The sequence below is a fragment of the Taeniopygia guttata genome, chromosome 19 (genome assembly GCF_048771995.1).
Source record: "Taeniopygia guttata chromosome 19, bTaeGut7.mat, whole genome shotgun sequence".
Classification (NCBI taxonomy): Eukaryota; Metazoa; Chordata; class Aves; order Passeriformes; family Estrildidae; genus Taeniopygia; species Taeniopygia guttata.
The window spans coordinates 3,898,990-3,916,206 of record NC_133044.1 but is presented as its reverse complement, the minus strand read 5'-3'; the positions used below and the strand labels follow the sequence as shown (position 1 = coordinate 3,916,206).

Sequence of the window (17,217 nt, the reverse complement as noted above, 5' to 3'; positions counted from 1 at the left end):
ATAAATTTTGCCTTTCTGAATTGTCTACCCATTTACCTCAGCCACTGTTTTGGACCATCTATCACCTGATACCCAAGCATTTAGCTGGAGGCATCTTGGAACCTACACACTGTCCTGTTCCACACTTGCTAAGCTCCTCAGAATGACAAAAACCTGCACTGCTCTTTGCCCCCATTCTTAGGTGTTTCAGATGGATGAGATGAGGAACAGGCTCAGAAGTCCATACATAAACACTTCATTTTACAGCAAAATTAATTGAGTAAGGATAAAAAGACCATGTTAGCCTAAACATGTGCTCAGACACGTGCCAGTGTAAGAACAAAGTCCAGAGAAACCTGTTCCTTCCAGGCCTGGAACAAGAGGACAAAACCAGCAGAGACAAGGTTGAGACACACCACACCTCTCTCACCAGTAATATGGGACTTACCTTGCAGAAGCAAAGGTCTGCAAGCAAAGCTCAAGGTAAACAACTAAACTGAAAACATGCTGGAAAAGATGCAAGGGAGCCCCAGGAGGGCTAAACTTCCAGTGCTGGTGTTTACCTAACCGTGAGTCCACTTATTACATGGAACAGAAAGCCTCTCCTCATTAACACCTAATTAAGAGCAATCTCTTGTGGAAACTCTCTCCTCATTTGGGAACAGTCAAACAGTGGCTCAGCAGAGCCAGCCCAACTTACACATCTGTGAAGAGGGCGGGCGAGTCGGGCCGGTGGGACTGGACATCTTGCATGGCATTCCACTCGTTGACCGACGACTGGTCCGAGTTGATGTGGCTCTCATAGTAACTGACCCACGTGAGGAAGAGGCTCCCTGGATAGTAGTTGTTGCTCCGTGCCACTTCACAAGCCTTATGCAAGCTCTGCAGAGCAGACCTAGCAAGGGAACAACATTTGTAGGTTTATCATTTCCTCCTCAGGCTGGTATCAAGCACTAAGCAGCAGCCAAGTCCAGGATGCTGCTCATGTCCCATCAGTTGGTACAAACCCCTGGCACTGTGCACGAGGCTGTCCTGCAAGGCTGTGGATTCCCACATGCTGCCAAAGCTTGCATGTCTTAATTAGAGCATGCCAAAAGAAACCTGGATAGCAGTGAAGGTGCCCACAATTCAGAGGGCAGACCCGTGTCTCTGGCTCCAAAATCTGCTACAAATACTCAAGCCCTAAATAAGATGCATAGAGTTTGTGTCCAAGACAGGGTGCTGACAGCTCCTACTGTGCCATCAGCTGTCCTGTGTGCGGGGCAGGGACACCCAGGAATCAGACATGCACAGCCAAGGGCTGCACTGAGATGTTTAGGTATCTGCCCTCTCTCACTGCACGAGGGATGTCAGAAGTTTCTTCAGCTGCTGCTGGGAAACAAATCCCCCTCTCCTATTTTTAGCTTATTTAAAATCTTTGACTGGGATCAGAAGGATCCAGGTCAAAATCACTGGGGTGACAGCAGCATCGCTGACAGGCAATGTATTTTTGCAATGCAAAGAAGCTCAAGCCAGAAATACTTTCATGATCACTACATGAACGACCCTAAAAGGAAAGAAAAATGCAAGCAGCTTCTTTTTCCTCTATCACAATGAACATATCTCAAAATATTTTAAACATATACTCAAAGCAATGTGACTCTGGGCTCAAGCAGCAGTCTTTTGCAAGGAAAATTACCCTATTCCTTCCTGCCCTCAGCTGAGACAAAGCTGCTGTACACCAGCACTTATGTCTTTTTTCCTTTGGTACCAAACTTCCTTCCCTGTCTCTGAAGGAGACTTTTGGCTGCTCAAGTAGGTCTCAAGATCACAGTAACATAAAGCAGCACCTGGGTTTTAAGAGCTTAAGCAGCCAAAACACCTGGAAAATGCATCACTGGGACAGCTTGTAGTAAGTACTTACCACATTGCCTGTACAGACACGGGCTTGAATATGTGCACCCTGTTATCTGTTGATACGCTGAACCCTCTGGTGAGAAGAAAAAAGGCACAGTAAAAACGTCTCCCAAAAGTCACTTTTTAGTTAATAACTGATAGTCTTAGCACATTAGAACAGCAAAGGTCTAGCCCTATGCACACACTGCTGAGTTCAGCTAGCAAACAGATCAAAATAGCACACTAAAAGCTCTAAGATAACTTCTTTAAGCAGCTGCTGCTTGGGAATGAAACTAAGACAGTGGGACAGTGCTGGGCTGTGCTGTTTTACCTTGGCAACACAAATTCAGTGCCACAGCTGGGAGCAACAGAGTTCAGCTAAAGAGATCCTGGGGCAGCTACCAAGGAAAGAAAAGTCATTCCATGCACTGCACTGGACAACCTGAGTAACTGGCACAAAGAGGAGTCTGCAAGTCAGGTGTCTATTTGGCAGAGAAACATCATTCTTGCTTTATGTTGGGCTGAGTGCTGCCTGCTGCAAGCATGATGGAGGAACACATAATAGGATCCCTTTAAGGAGCTTTCACTACACACCCACTCTCCAGCAAAAGCTCCTTTACTCCAGCTTAAACACACACATAAGCCACCGTCTCAGAGCGTGTTTATTCACAGATAAGTCAATTACTGGTGTTCCCTGCCACAAGCACTGTGATGGAGGGCCTTTGAGCCTACTAACCCGATACAGGTCAGCAGAGGAGGGCTGCTGGACCTGTGAGGGCTCTGCAAGCACTGGAATCCTTCCCCATACACCTTGCTCTAAGTTCTATTAACACAGAACACACAAATGGTACTCACCCATCCCCATCCAGGTGGATCAAGGTGTCACTCCAGAGTGGCAGCACCAAGCCCATGGTACAAGTGCTACTGCAGTGAGAAAGAGAAAGTCAGTCTATCTACTACAGCATCATGTTATTATTCTAATTTCTTGCAAATAGTTGCCCATTTTGTATTCATTAGGAAAAAGAAAAATTCCACTGTTGCTTCAGAGAAAAACAGGGCCAGTTTTATTCTACAGGGCCCTAGCAAGGATCACTCACCAGATTCAGGGCATAGCACTATTCTTTCAAGCAAGCTTGAAGGGTTAACACACCCAGAAGAGCAAACAGGTTCCAAAACCACTGAACTTTGTGCAGAAGGTAAGAGGGGGCTCACAGTCTTTGGTCAGCTCAAGGATTTCTTTACAGATTAATCCCTCTCAGGCTCAAGAGGTTTGGTTCTAGCTCTGATTTTGCAATCCACAGCTTTATTTTCTTGTTTGTCCCTCAGCCACAGCTGCTGGGGACTGGGAGCAGAGCAGTGCAATAGTAGGATGACTGGCAGCATGGCAAGTTGGCAATCTCAGCCTATCACCTGTGGCTGCCTCCTGACCCTTCTCTGCCCTCAAGAATGAGCACAAGAGTCATCCCACACAGACACCTCCTGGCAATCCCACTCCTCTCTCAGCTGCTTTGCTCTCTTTGTCCTCACAGTCCCCCAAGTTTTCTGTAAGGCTGAGCAAAAAGCCAAGTTAAAAGCAGAAACCAAGTGATGGAAAAAAGGCAGGGGAACTCAACACAACCTCCCCCATGTCGTTAAATGAAAAGAGCTGAATCTCATAAAGCTGCAAAACTGCCCCATAATCAAAGCAGCATTTTGAAGAACTGAATTCAGCAGCCTCCTGCTCTTATGCTTTGCACCAGGTGCTCCCAGATTTCCACCAGTTCCAGCACACCTGCCAGTCTCCAGCCTAAGAGAAGAGTGGGAAGAGGGAGAGACCAGGCTTTGGAGGGTCAGACAGGGAGCCCTGGAAATGCACATGCCTGGTGCCCAGCACCAGGAGACACTGCAGCATGCAGCTATTTCTGTTGACAACACGAGATGAGCTCATGGAAAGATGTGTTTTTAAAAGGCTTCCCAAGGTGGCCGGGGTATTTTTAGTGATCCTGTTCAGCGAGCGCTTATCAGAGACCATAGCAACAAGTCTACATGGAGTTATAAATACCGAGTGGGCTCGGGGAGGGCAGATCACAGTGACCATCCAGAACCCCAGGAACTCCAGCAGAAAGCTAAAACGACCCTGCCATGTTATAAGAGACTGAATACCAGTGAGCTCTCAGCTATCAAAGGTGGCTGCACTGGTATATCACAGCTAACAGCGAGTTCCAAGCTCACAGCAACCTGTGCAAGGACAAGTTATTCCTGCCCCAAGGCAAGAGCATCTCTAAATCACAGCTGTGCACACATGTGCAGAGACAGGAGCCAGGGGCAGCATTAAGCTGGTCCCCCATTTTAGTAGGCATCACCCAAGTTCAGCATCCAAACCAAGCATGGTGGCTGTTGTGACCAGCAGGCAATATTTGGAAGGCAATTTCTTAGCCAAATAGTTCAAAAATATTTTCTAGTGATTCTACTAATTACCTGGAATTTATTTCAACTACTGTCAAAAACAAGACTTATTCTTGTAGCAGCTGTGCTGGAAGTAAGCATGAATATGAAACCTTCCAAAATGGAATATCCAGCTGACTGTCCTCCAACAGAGGCCAAGATTTACTTAAAACTCTCTTTAAGAGAGTCATGTGCCTCCATGTCCTCTGCAAAGTGCCCACTGTCCCCTTCTAAACGTGAAGCTTCTGCCCCTGAAGCTGCTGGGCTGCTGTCACCTGGCTTACAGCCCTCCAGCAGTAAAAGCTGCTTCCCAGCCACAGTCTGCAGCCTTGTGGAAAGGTCAGCAGGAATTTAAATGAATGAAGCAGAAGCACTAAACCCTGATGACACACTGCTGCCTGGGGACAGCACATGGTGTGCAAGATCTGCCATCACCAACCCTGACACTGCCATCAGGCCTTTGTGCCATGACCTTGGCAAGGGACTGCCTGACAGTCCCTTTCTTATTACCTGTTCTCCTGAATGCTGAGGTCCAGCTCCTCTAATTGTAGCTTTTTCTTTCTTTGCATGAAGATTGTCCCTGTCTCTGGTGTGCAGATGCAGAGCTTGGGGACCTTACCATTCAGAGGCACTGAACATCCTCACAGCAGCCTGATGCTTGGAGGAATGAGGAAAATGCTGACCTGCACTGTTGCCTTCACATTTACCACCTCCTCTTAAGAAATAAAAAAAGGCAATTCTAGAGCTCAAGAAAAATGTTAGGCTAGAAAAGCTGAAGCAGCCTATACCCAGAAAACACAGGACACCAAACAGGGATTTCTACAGTTAACTTGTGTGGGGGTGAGCACAAAGACTTCCCCATCTGGACACTCTGAGTACCTGTCATTGGAAGAGAAATCCATTCCTAGGACGATGCTCTCCTCCGTGTCTTGTCTGCCATTGGTGGACACCACCACCATGTATCTCGTGCGGTTCTGGTAGGTACTTTCCAGTCTTACAGCCTGAAGAAAAGAAGGGGAAGAGATCAGCAGTGCAGTCAGCAAAACACACATTATTACCTTCAGGCCACTTTTTCATGCTGAGTGACAGGCGCAGAAGCAGTGATGCAGTCTGGACTGGCAGGGATGTCCCACACTCCCCAGCTGGGTAAGAAGTGCTTTTCTCCCACACAGTGCCCTCCTCAACAGCTGGCACAGTCCTGGTGCACTCTGCACATCTGGCTGCAGGCCCTGCTCTGTCCCACCAAGGCTGATTTTGAACAACCTGGAGCTCTCTGACTGGTCCCAGCCCAGGGAGCTTTGTGGACCATCAGTGACACAGATGGGTGTTGAACCTTCACCTTCATAGGGCTTTGCCTCAAGAACCAGAGCTCTCCTTTAAACTACTGTGTGCTACAACAGCTCCCATGAATCTCTTTGCACCAGCTTCCCAGGCAGCTGGACAGACAACCAGGACCTAATTCATACGTGGTTTCCTGCTGGCCCTTTGAATTCTTCTGGCAACTTCCCCAGTGCAGAAGCAATCGTACTGCCTTACACCTGGCAGGAAAAGATATCCCTATGACTAAGCTGTATCCTTCACTGGGTTCAGATTGCCCAGGAAAGGTGAAAGTCATCGTGCCTCATTGCTGCTGCCACATTCACTTGTACCCCAGTGCCAAAAGAGCTGTAGGAGGACTGGTGTTCAGCCCAAAATCCCCCAAATCAAATACTACTGAGGGAGCAGTGGAACTTAAACTGTGAGTGTCAGACCTGAAGGGACTCCAGGAAGCCTTGCAGAGACTGCTGGTAAATGATGAGCCTGGGGAAGGGAGCCCAGCACCGAAAGTTTTGCTTATCAACACTTGCAGCAAGCAGCCTTCACTTGCAACACTTTTTGGACTCAATTCCAAGCTGTTTGCAGCTATTTTAGTCACAAGATCCCAACCAAAGAAACTAGGACATCCCTAGAAAGGAAGTGTCTTAATTCTGTATACTAAACCTTAACTTTGGATGGCCCAATCCAACCCCAAGACTCTGTCTGGCCTCAGTGTTTACCATATTGTTAAACTGCTGCTTGAACTTTGAGCAGGGCCTGCAAAGAGCAAACAGGGGGAGAAGGAACCATCCCAGCCCAGCCTTGCACTGTGCTGTGGACAGATCCCTGCCTGCTGCAACAGGACTTGGTTCCTGAATTCCTTGCAACCCAGTGGCTGCAGTCTGAAGTAGTGTTTGACATCCTCCACAAACTGAACCCAAATTCCTCAAACTCCCGAGCCACTGCTTGTGCAGATGCCTCTTGGTGGCCCTCATAGGAGGTCATGGCTCAGTTAAAACAATCATCCTTAAAAAGCTTAGAGGAAGCCCCCTCTCATCTCAGAGCTCTCCTGTCCACCATCTGGGAAATCTTGACCACAGCATGTTGTGGAGTCTACAAAGGTTAAACCAGTGCCTGGCAGCTGAACAGAGCTCACCATGCCAGCAGAGAGCTCTGTGGCAGGGAATGCTGAGCGCAGCAGGGAGAACTTCCCAGTGGCATTGCAGGGAGCAGCAGCTCTGGTGATGGGGTAACAGCAAGTGCAGGCAGGAGACAGTGTTGACAGAGTCTTCCAGACTTGCCCAGTTGGACCAAAGACCAACAGAAACTACCCAAATGCTGGTGCCAGCAGACAGCTGTGCTCTGTACAGCCAGAGACTGTGCCCCACCCCATCTCCTTAGGATAAGTCATGCTAAAACCAGCCTTATTTTCCTTCTTGCTTCTTGAGTCACTGGGATTCCTTTGGAAACACAGAGGATCAAAGTAGTAAGTCCTTCAAGGTGCAAATTCTCCCCAAGATGGTTGTTTCTAGAACTAACCAGAACTAACCAGGTTGTTTTTAGAACTAACTTGTGGGAAAACAGAAAGGCACTCTTCAACCTAGAAAAGCAAGTAATCACCAAAGTCTCGGTGATTAAAGTAATTATCTACATTGGGAACCAAACCTCAACAATCAGCACAGACTTGCCTAAAATGGGAGCAGACAGACCCAGCTGCCCCATGTCTGGGGCATCCACACAGGAGTTTCTGTTCTGCTTCTCCTGAGGACAGTCCAGCAGCAAGAGGATTAACAAAATCTAACTTACTTTGCTAAACCAATTTGGCCAGCAGTAATGGGAAGTCTTGATGCAAGACCCTTTAGAACAAGGCAAAGCAAACAGTGAACAAAGGTCACATAACTACACACTGGTAGGGTGGGATTTTCAGAGGCCAGTTAAGAGAAATAGGGCATGGCTTAGTGTGACTCTCTAGGTTCAACACTTACACCCTTAGCACAAAGTGAAGAACCGTGATTGGGCAGACAATGTGTTTTGCTAAATTTACTGGAGTATTAGAACAGCAGAACTGACATTGTAAACCAGCCAACTTCAAAAGTTACTATTAGAGCCCCAATGTGCCTATCAAACCACAAACGAAGCTCTAACCTTTCCATGAAGTGCTAATTCACATGCTTACCTGCCAGCAGGAGCACACCAAGTGCTCTGATGCCTTTTAAATGAAAATATTTGAAATCCCAGTTACTCTAGGGAGGATTGCCTGGCTTCAGGGACTGTGATGAGATGGAAAGTTCTTTCTCAAGCAGCTCATCTATACAGAGCTGGCTTTCTCCTCAGTTTGGGAAGGTTTTTTGTAGTCTGATCAAAACAAGTCATCCCCTGTAGTCCTTTCAGGGCCAGCCACATTCTTCTTAAGTTTTAGGCTCACCTGAACACAAGCCAACTTTATCTTCTGCATTCTTGTACCATCAGAAGTATGATGTGATATTTCACCAGCCCTTACGAACAGCACATTCCGAGAAGTTCATACTGACCTTTCATGCTCTGTGATAGTAGGTGTTTCATACAAGAACACATTTCTCATGGAGATAAATGATTTGAAGACGAAAAAAGTCTGTCCAACTTTCAAGTTCCCAGCTCTGCTAAGCTACACGAACACGTTCAAGCACTTTGCATTCTTAACTCCTTTTCCTCCTTCCTACTGATCTAACACCGGTACCATGGCTCTAATCCTGCTCTCACAGAAGGCTAAAAACCTCTGCCAACAGCTCCAAGAAACAAGAGTTGTTCCACATTTTAAGTTTAGGTTTTTAGAGGATTAGATTCCCCTGCTGCCCCCTGAGCTGTGAAGCTGGCCCTCTGAATGAGAGCAGCCAAGAAAATGAAGAGAATGCATTTCTCTCAGTACTGTTCATATTTCAAATCTCATTTGTATCTGCTGTTTTATGAGAGAGTTCATTGCAGCCCTGCACACCCTTCGTTCGTCAAGAATCAATTAAATTCAAGTAGACTATCGAACTTAACCTCATGCAAGATTTCAGCATTCCAAATGTAGCTCTGGACAAAAGGGTTTATGTCTCAGCCCACAAAGTCCTTATTCAGCTGTTAAGGCTAATTTGTCCCAAATCACACAATGTAGCCAGTGATACTGCTAAACAATGCCTTGTTCAATAGTTTCCAATGTTCTAACCCTGGCTCAAATTCTGAAAAGCATTGAGAACCCCCATTCCCATCACTTTCACTGAAGTTTTAGTGACAGCAAGGTGTGTCTGGCAAAATTTAGGGGAGCAGGTCCTTTGGCTTGCTTATGGCAAATGATTTTTGGTGGTCATTCAGGAAGCTAAAGCATTCCATAGTAACCTTGGCTGTTTCCTAGCTATACTCATCCAATCAGCCCATATCCAGCACAGCTCAGGAGGATTCAGAAAACCAGAGGTGTTGGAATAACACTTGGGATACTGGCAGTCCTTCTTTGGGCAGACGTTGCTAAGATGCACCAAGAAAACAAGGGAAACAAACTTCAGGCTACTGAGTGCTGAAAGGTGCAGACTCACTGCAGTCATGCCTGGCCTTGCAGAGCACTTCAACATGTCCCAGGCAAATTCCTCACTGCTCACACTTGGCTTTTGGAGCTCTTCAGGACTGTGCATCAGTGCTATGAGCAGCAATACCTCATTTTACATCATTATAGGAGGCAACAGGCCAGGAAAGCAGAAGGCCAAGGTTCAGTGCAGGTGCATGGCTACAAGTCAGGACAGCAGGGTGAGGAACACAACTGAACTCTCACAGAAGGGCAGATTCAGTCACACTGGTCACATCTAAGTCACCTACACTTGATTTAAACAGGACACCATGATAATTTACCCATCCTCTCTGACAATTGTTACAATAATTTTTGGGAGCACAGATACTCAGTACGTGGTTCAAAGACAACCTTCTAGCCATACAATTTGTCTCACTGAACAACCAAAGCAGGCCTTTCACAACTAGCTGCTTTCCTACCTTTGTGGTTGCAAAGACTCCCCAAACCTGCTGACAAAACCACTCCAACACACACACACATCCCCCACTGCTTCCCTGAGCTACACAGGTGTATTTGTCAAGTGCTGCTTAACCTTTGCATCGGTTCACAGGAGATAAGCAGAAAGCCAACCTACCAGTCTGATGCTGTCTTCTGGGCGGAGCAGGATGAACATGGCCTGCAGGTGCTGCTGGAGATCCCCTGTGGGCAAGAGGGCAAGGTGAATGCACAAAAATAGTTTTAAATCACATGCAAGTTCCTGGCTGTCCAGCCAGAGCAAATGTCCACCGAGAAACCTGACACGTCACCAGGAGTGGCGTCACTGTCACTCCCACCTGCTCAGAGATGGAGTTTTGTCATCTCTTAATCAGCTGCTCTTTGCTCCGTGTGCTCACCTGTTCTTGTGTTACCATGTTCTCTCCTGCTAAATTCTGGTACTTTTTTCACAGAAATAAACAGTGTTTCAGCACTCTTTGTTCATTTGACAGACAAGTCAACCTAGTTAGAAATGGACCCCACCCTGTGGTTCAACATCTCATTCTACCACGTGCACTAAGCCAGAAATTTGCCATTTCTTTTACACTAGCTTATTACTCAGTGCAGAAATACTACCCAGGAAAAAGTATACTCTCCTTGGAGTGAGATTTAGTCCTGCTTTAGAGCAGCATGTGCCCACCTATAGTTGTGTACCAACCCCATCCAAAAGCATCTAAAAACTGCCACCTGAAAAATCAAACACCTATAATTTTTTCCTAGAAAACACTTGTAACACCTTTCCTGATAAAGCTGAGGGAAAAAAAAGGAAAATTATATTTAGTGCACGACTGTGATTTTAAGTCTTATTAAGAAGAGGCAAGTGTCACAGGTTCCTAAAACATCAAGCATTTCAAAGACAAGTGAGATGATTTTCTGTCAGCACTGCTGCACTGACGTCTCAGCACTACTGCTGGCATGTAGAGAGCCAACATCACCCCCTGAGTACTGGCCAGCAGCAACATCTCCAGTAAGGGACTGGTTTTTCAATCATTACATGGAAAATTAATCTGCATTCCCACAAAGGAGAGTGCAGGGCTGCCAGGTGGGTGGCATAGATCAGCAAGAAGAGAAGCCTTTACTCTTCCACCCTCTCCCACTCCCCCACAGCCAGGAAGCTGAGTTTAGGCCGCACTGCAAGGAGCAAATATTCAGCAGGATCAGCTACAAGAACCTCTTCTAGGAAGGCTGGTTAATCCCCCTGACCTCCCTTTCTGATTCACCAGTGGTGCTAGAATCCATGTTATTTCAAAGGCTCTCAGAAATAAGGAAAGCTTGGACATGGAGCAAAATACCAAAAATACCAAAAAAGGAAAGGAGAAGAAAGGAAGGGCTGCCCAGTGAGAGTACCTGGTTTCCAAATGATTTTTAGAGCTGGTGGAAGAGCAAGGCTGCAGGGCTGTGCAGCCCCTCTCTGGATGGGACAGAGACAACCTCGCATGGAGTAGGTTACACAGGACACTGCAATCCCTGCTCTCCTCTTCCTTCCTCCTTGAACATTTCAGCATATGGAGAATGACGCAGTGCTCTGGGAATGCAAATTTAACTGGGGGTGGGAAAACTGAGGCACTCAGCAGTGCCAGGGAAGTCACAAGTATCACCGGCGACAAGCACCTGAAGCTGCTTCCTGCCCATGGACATTGTTCCCAGCAAGGAGTGGCTGGCACGAGCCTCCCTAAACAGAAATTATTTATGGAGCTAGGGTACTCAGGAAGGCCAAGTCATCCATCAGGTGCTTGTTCTGCCAGGAGTGCCATGACAGGATCTCCCCACGTCAATACCAGTGCAAAACCCTGACAACACGGCTCAGTTCCAGCAAGTTCCAGCTAATAACACAGGGGGAATTGCTGAGAACTGTCAGTCAACAAGCAAAGGTCCCCCTGCACCTCCTGCCCACAGCCTGGAAGATCTCAGCAAGTGTTTGACTCATGAAGCTTCCACACGTCTTAGTCTGAAATGAGAGATGCTTCACGTCAGCTTTTTCCCCTCTCCAAAACGCAGCAGTTCCTACTTATTGCTGCCAGTAATTCAGGGACCTCTTAAGATCCAAAGTTTCCAGAGTTAAAAAAAAATAAAAATCACCTGGACTATTGATTCATCTCAATACTTAAAGAAAGGAAGTTTCTATGACAACACTTTCTGCAAGGCTCAGAAAGGAGCTCCATTATCCTTCATCCTCAGAAAGTTTACCACACTCCTCCCTGTTGCTCTGCCAGCCTTGGGATCTCCAGAGCTGGAAAGTAAAGGATTGCTTCCTTGGCCAGCTTTAATCAACTTGCAGGGTTTTCAGCCCCAAACACACAAGGCATTTTGTAAACTTCCTGGATTAAGAAAAACCAAAGGAAAGGCTTTAACATGCCAGAATCAGCACAAAGATATCACATCCTGTCCTGTGAAGAGCTGGCTTTGCTGGCAGCCATGGCAGGGCTGCTGCTTCCTATCACATTGTCCTTCGCCGAGCAGATGCTTTTGTTTCCTCGAGCTGGCAGGCAAGGTGCAAAGCACGGGCAAGGGTGGGATCTGAAAAGTGATTCACAGTATTCCAGAGATGGCAAAAGCCCCAGGGAAGTTACATCCCTTTCTGGCCTCCTCTGGCATTGTTTGTTGTGGAAAAGCAAGCCCACCATCCCACAGAAGTTTGCCAGGTGGCACAGGACCACCCAGGGAGAGGAATATGGACAGCTGGTACCATATCTAGTCAATCTGCCAATGATTCCCATTGATGGAGGTGTGATTAGAGAAATGGGCGTGAGCATTAATTATTTCCTGTTACCCATTCACTCTTTGCACTGGATTCCAGCATCTCTGATGAATTAAAAAGGTAGGTCAGCAAGGTCAGTCAGCCTTCCTAGAAAATGCTCTCAGAGCCACTTGAAATACTATTGCATCTATAGGCAGCAATTCCAACTGGAAAGTTTTGTCTGCTCCCTACCCCCTTCTAATTTTGTGTGCCAGAGATAAGTCACGACATGCGTGGGGATGGAAGCTGAGCAAGGATTATCAGTGTCCCAAAAGGAGGCAGCTGCACACACTGTGCCAGCCACACTCTCCACATCACTGTGTTTATTCTGGTGGCACAGATGTTTTGCTCAGGGAGGTGACACACTGATTCCCTGGTGCCTTGGTTTGCTGATACTAGAAAAATTCACAGAAATCTGGTGCACACTCAGACAAGGTACTCTCTTCAGTGAAACCTCCAAGCACCATAAATAAAACACTAGAGCATTCCCACGACTTGACAGACAGGGAAACTGAGGAAAGGACGAGCACTGATGCCTCATTAAATCTCACCCTGTAAACTGAAGAGACAGGAATAAAATAAGTCTTCTAAGAACAAAAATCCCATCCCTTAGGCAAGCCAGCCTCGGCAATACCAAACATCTTGCTATAAGCAATTACAACACACTGGATTTGCTTCCTTGGCAATCTGGCTTCCAAGAGCCCTGGGCCGATTAGACAAGCAATTATTTTCCACCAAGGTCTCCAGACCTCATGCAAATCAGCTGGAGTGAGCAGAGGAGGCAAGCAGAGAGACTCAACAGCTGTTTGTGCTGCCTTGCAGAGGTTCTGCAGGGAAATCTGTGGCTTTCCTCAGCAAAACAAAGCCAAAGCAGCAGTGCCAGGGGGAGACCTGGGCTTCAGCAATGGACTTTGGAGAGATTAAAAGCCAAGAGAGGCCAAGAGAAACTTTTTAAGGACTGCTGACTCTACTTTCACACTAAAGGACATTTCACTTCATTCTCGACCAGAAAGGCCAGCTTTAATTTAAGTTTCAGAACATTTTCTTTTGACAACTGGTAATTAATGCATCTCACCAAAGCAATTTGGGTACTGCTTGTTCTATGTTTGAGTGGAAGTATATAATTAAATGTCTTCTGACTTAAACTTTTTCCATAAATATGTTTGCAAACAGATTTTGAGGTGGCCAGTCATCACATACATAACTCTGACAGATGCAGAGGTGGATGACAGTCTGATGGTGTCAAAGTACAAAGGGATATACACCTGGAACCAAACCAAATCACATTTTTCCTGGTCACCTTCTAGCAAAGCACGTTGACTCCTGTCGCTGTTTCTATCTCTGTCCCATGTGCAAACATCTGAAGGTCTCAATTTATTTTTGTTTCCTGCTTTATGGAAGGGAAAAATCCCCACACTATCTGCTGCCAGTGATTAAGCACCATATAGCCAGTGAAAAAAACCCTACCCTGAAATATTTGAATTATGATATTCAGAGCAACTTTCCTTGAGAGTCCAAAGAGAGTCAAAGCAAAAACACAAATCAAATTCCAACAGATAAAGGAGGTGGAATTATAACCAACTCTGTATTACTCACTCTGCTGACACCTCTGAGAAGTCACACTGACTTTGCTCAGAGGTTTTCTCATCCCCACGTGGAGGTAAGCCTCCTCCTTTTCCTCCATCATAACCGGTTCCTTTCAGATTAGGAAGGACCATTACTTGCCCTGTATCACAAACTCAGGTTTCCCCCTGCAGCACACAAAGATTTGGAAGGCAATCCTCCCCTCCCTCTCTCATACTGAAATTATGGGATGACATTTTGGGGGGCACTCATTCTCAAGTCTCCACCACATCATGACTGCTGCCCTAATGTCACTCATTTGACGATCCTGTTTGAACAGGTGAGTTTTGAAACCTTTCTTTCCTGTCAGCATTGAGACTGCTGACAGGAAAGCAGGTCAGGCTTTAATAAACAGGTGGGCCAGACAAACATGTGTCATCAGGTGAGAATGAGCTCAAGAAAGGTGGACTCTGAAACAAGAGGGAGCAGACAAGCCCCAGCCATCGATACCACACTTACCTGCATGTTTGTTGCGCCTGTGACTGATCCGGGGAGTGGATGACCCATTTCCTCGTGGCAGGAAGAGAGCTGCACCTTTCACAGTGAGGAAGCTTTCGCTGATGCTGCAAGGGAAAAGCCAAAAAGGGAGTGAGGAAAAGTGTCTGGTCTTCAAAAAGGAAAAAAGGAATGAACGAGACAGGTTAAAAGCACTGAAAGCAAGCTCTGTTCTTTTGCAATGAAGTGATTTAGACCAAATCGTTCTGCTGGTAAAGAACTTTTCCCTCCATGTAAGTACTGCAAACATTCAAAGCATAACAACACAGAGAAACACTGAAAAGCAGAACATATGCTGGTGCCACTCTGCCTGCAGAGGTGCAACCTGAGCAGGCAGAGGGGATTAACCTATGGCTACATTTTCGATTTGAAAGTCAAGATGACAGATCCACATTTCTAAATGGTGATGAATAGAACAAGCCCACGCATCTGGGTAATTATGGACTCTGTTAACCCTGAGCTTTGTGGTTCAGACACAGCTGATGCCCTGCAGAAACAAATGTCTCCCTTCAGCAGTTAGCCAAAAGAAAATTAGTGTACACAAAAGATTAAGAAATCATAAAGCTACTCTCTGTGAGTTGCATGATGATTAACTCTCAAAGACCTATAAATCACAAAAGCAAGAAACTACAATGCTGTTGAAATTTGCCATCACTCGATTTTGCCCCTTCTGAAGGCACATTAGGAGAGAAGTTTGTAAAAAGGGGCAATAAAGAAGTCTCAGGTACTGAGGAACAGCTGGTATTTTAAGCACATCTTCCAGCCCTTTTATTGCAGATGCTGTTGTTTGTGGAAAAAGCAAGACATGCTCCAGGTTCTGCAATGCAGCCATTCTGTTGCATACTTGACGGTTCCTTCTTTTCTCAGAATTGGTAAGACAGTCCTAGAGGCTTTGAAGAAAGCCAGAAACAATTGTCTAGTCAACAGGATGGCTGATGAATTTGATAAGACAGGATGGGAGAGTCTCTGCCATTGTGCATCCCAACAGTTCCATGCTTTGAAAAAGACGTTGGCTTGTCCTTCAAGACAACTCTTGTCATGAGCAAGAGGTTAGGAACTTTTTTATTCCTTTCTCCACTTAAACAAACATCAAACCTAGTTAGTTATTCCCTTCCTCTAAGGGATGAGGACTGGGAAATTAATAGACTAAAAAGCCCTGTATTATTTGGGGCTGACTGCTTTAGCAAAGGATTTTCTGACTACATTTTCAGAAGTAAAATAATTGGAAAAGCTTGTGTTAAAGTTGGATTTCCCCCTAAGCTGAAGCACATTTCTGGGCACCTCTCCATTTTGCTGCCAGGGATATAAAAAACTGAAGTTTTCCAAGCTCCAGAAAAGCAGATGCACGGAGTCAGAAAGACTTTTCTCAAGGTTGCAGCACATCCCAATGTTTAGACTGTGCTGTCATACCCTCAGCACTCCTGAGTGACAAAGTTTTTCCCAGAACTTTCTTCCTAAAATTGAACCAGATGTCAAACATACTCTGGCTGTTTCAATAAAAACAGAATTTTGAAAAGGACAAAATCATTCATCTTAAATTAAAATGGATCAGAGAGTTCTCTACTTACATTAAAGCTAAAATCAAAAAACAGTAAGTTCATTTGGCACACTGAACATATTTCCTTAGACCATTCTTACATAAAAAATTTTGACTGAGCCTTTCTAGCTTTTGTTGACAAATAAATCCTCTCAAAGTTCTCAAGCTACACAACTTCTTACAGCCTGAACTAGAGAAACACCAAGTTACCTTAACAACACTTAAAAAATAATAATAGTATTATTAATGATAAAAATAAATTCTCCTCCTCCCATTATAATCTCACCACAGAAGAAAACTGTTAAAATATGTTAGGCTGCAGAGGTGGAGAAAGAATTCAGCACTCACAGACAGCTTTCACACTGTTAATTTTATCAGCAAAGCCAACCACTAATATTAGCAATCCTTTAGCCTGCGCTTGAGGTTCCCCCAGAAGGTGGAATTAGCAACTATTTTTAGTGGATAATGTAGCATGTAGCTAAGAGGGCCAGGAGGTTAAAAATCTTCTCAATTCCATCACTTTCCCTTATCACCAGCTCTCAGCCACCAGCCTGGAAAGAGCAGCAGAACTGAAGAGATTCCCACCAGGTGCATCCTTCCAGGAGGCCACCGTCCCTCCTTAGGCCAGGGGAGCCTTGTTTTGGGCCATTAACCACAGACTTTAAGTGTAACTTGGGAGGACTAGGGAAAGGGAAAGTAATTTCCCATACAAAGGGCTGGAACAGCTGAAGAATGTGGCAAAGCAGATCGTTCTTGTGGAACAAGGAGGTCAGGCAGGGAGGGCAGCACCTCCCGCAGGGCAGGAGCCAGGGCAGGAGATGGCCATCAGCACTGCTGGGAGAACAGCAGCTCCCTGGAGACAAGAGCCTTGTGCCAAATCCAGCTGTGGGGACACTCCCTGTACAGACAAGGCACACTACTGGCACCCCTGGCACCCCAGATGCATCCGTGTCCAGAAAAGAAACCCAACATACACACACAAAACAAAGCTCTTGCTTTGAGATTCAAGCAGTAAATGCCTTTCCTTTGGGAGGAAAGGCAACAAATTCACGGGAAAGTCCAAGCAGCTTTAATACTAAATTCAGCAGATTCTGATTTTGGTGCCTGTGATGCACTACACGGACAAAAAAAAAAAAGCCATCACTGGCCTGACATCCTCTGTGCCACACTCAGATGGCTGCTCCATTTGGGTCCATC

General features: G+C 45.9%; 1 protein-coding gene across 3 annotated transcripts in view; it reads right to left on the bottom strand.

Moving 5' to 3' along the window:
- SSH2 (slingshot protein phosphatase 2) overlaps positions 1 to 17,217 on the bottom strand; it is a 90,131-nt gene that overhangs the window by 18,014 nt on the left and 54,900 nt on the right. For all 3 annotated transcript variants that reach the window (XM_072916711.1, XM_030287773.4, XM_030287775.4), the window contains 6 exons: positions 14,448 to 14,551; positions 9,729 to 9,793; positions 5,158 to 5,279; positions 2,710 to 2,778; positions 1,883 to 1,948; positions 680 to 874 (listed from right to left, as the gene is read on the bottom strand). In XM_072916711.1, the coding sequence (XP_072772812.1) occupies positions 680 to 874; positions 1,883 to 1,948; positions 2,710 to 2,778; positions 5,158 to 5,279; positions 9,729 to 9,767 (491 nt within the window). In that variant the 5' untranslated portion in view covers positions 9,768 to 9,793; positions 14,448 to 14,551. The remainder of the gene's footprint in view (positions 1 to 679; positions 875 to 1,882; positions 1,949 to 2,709; positions 2,779 to 5,157; positions 5,280 to 9,728; positions 9,794 to 14,447; positions 14,552 to 17,217) is intronic.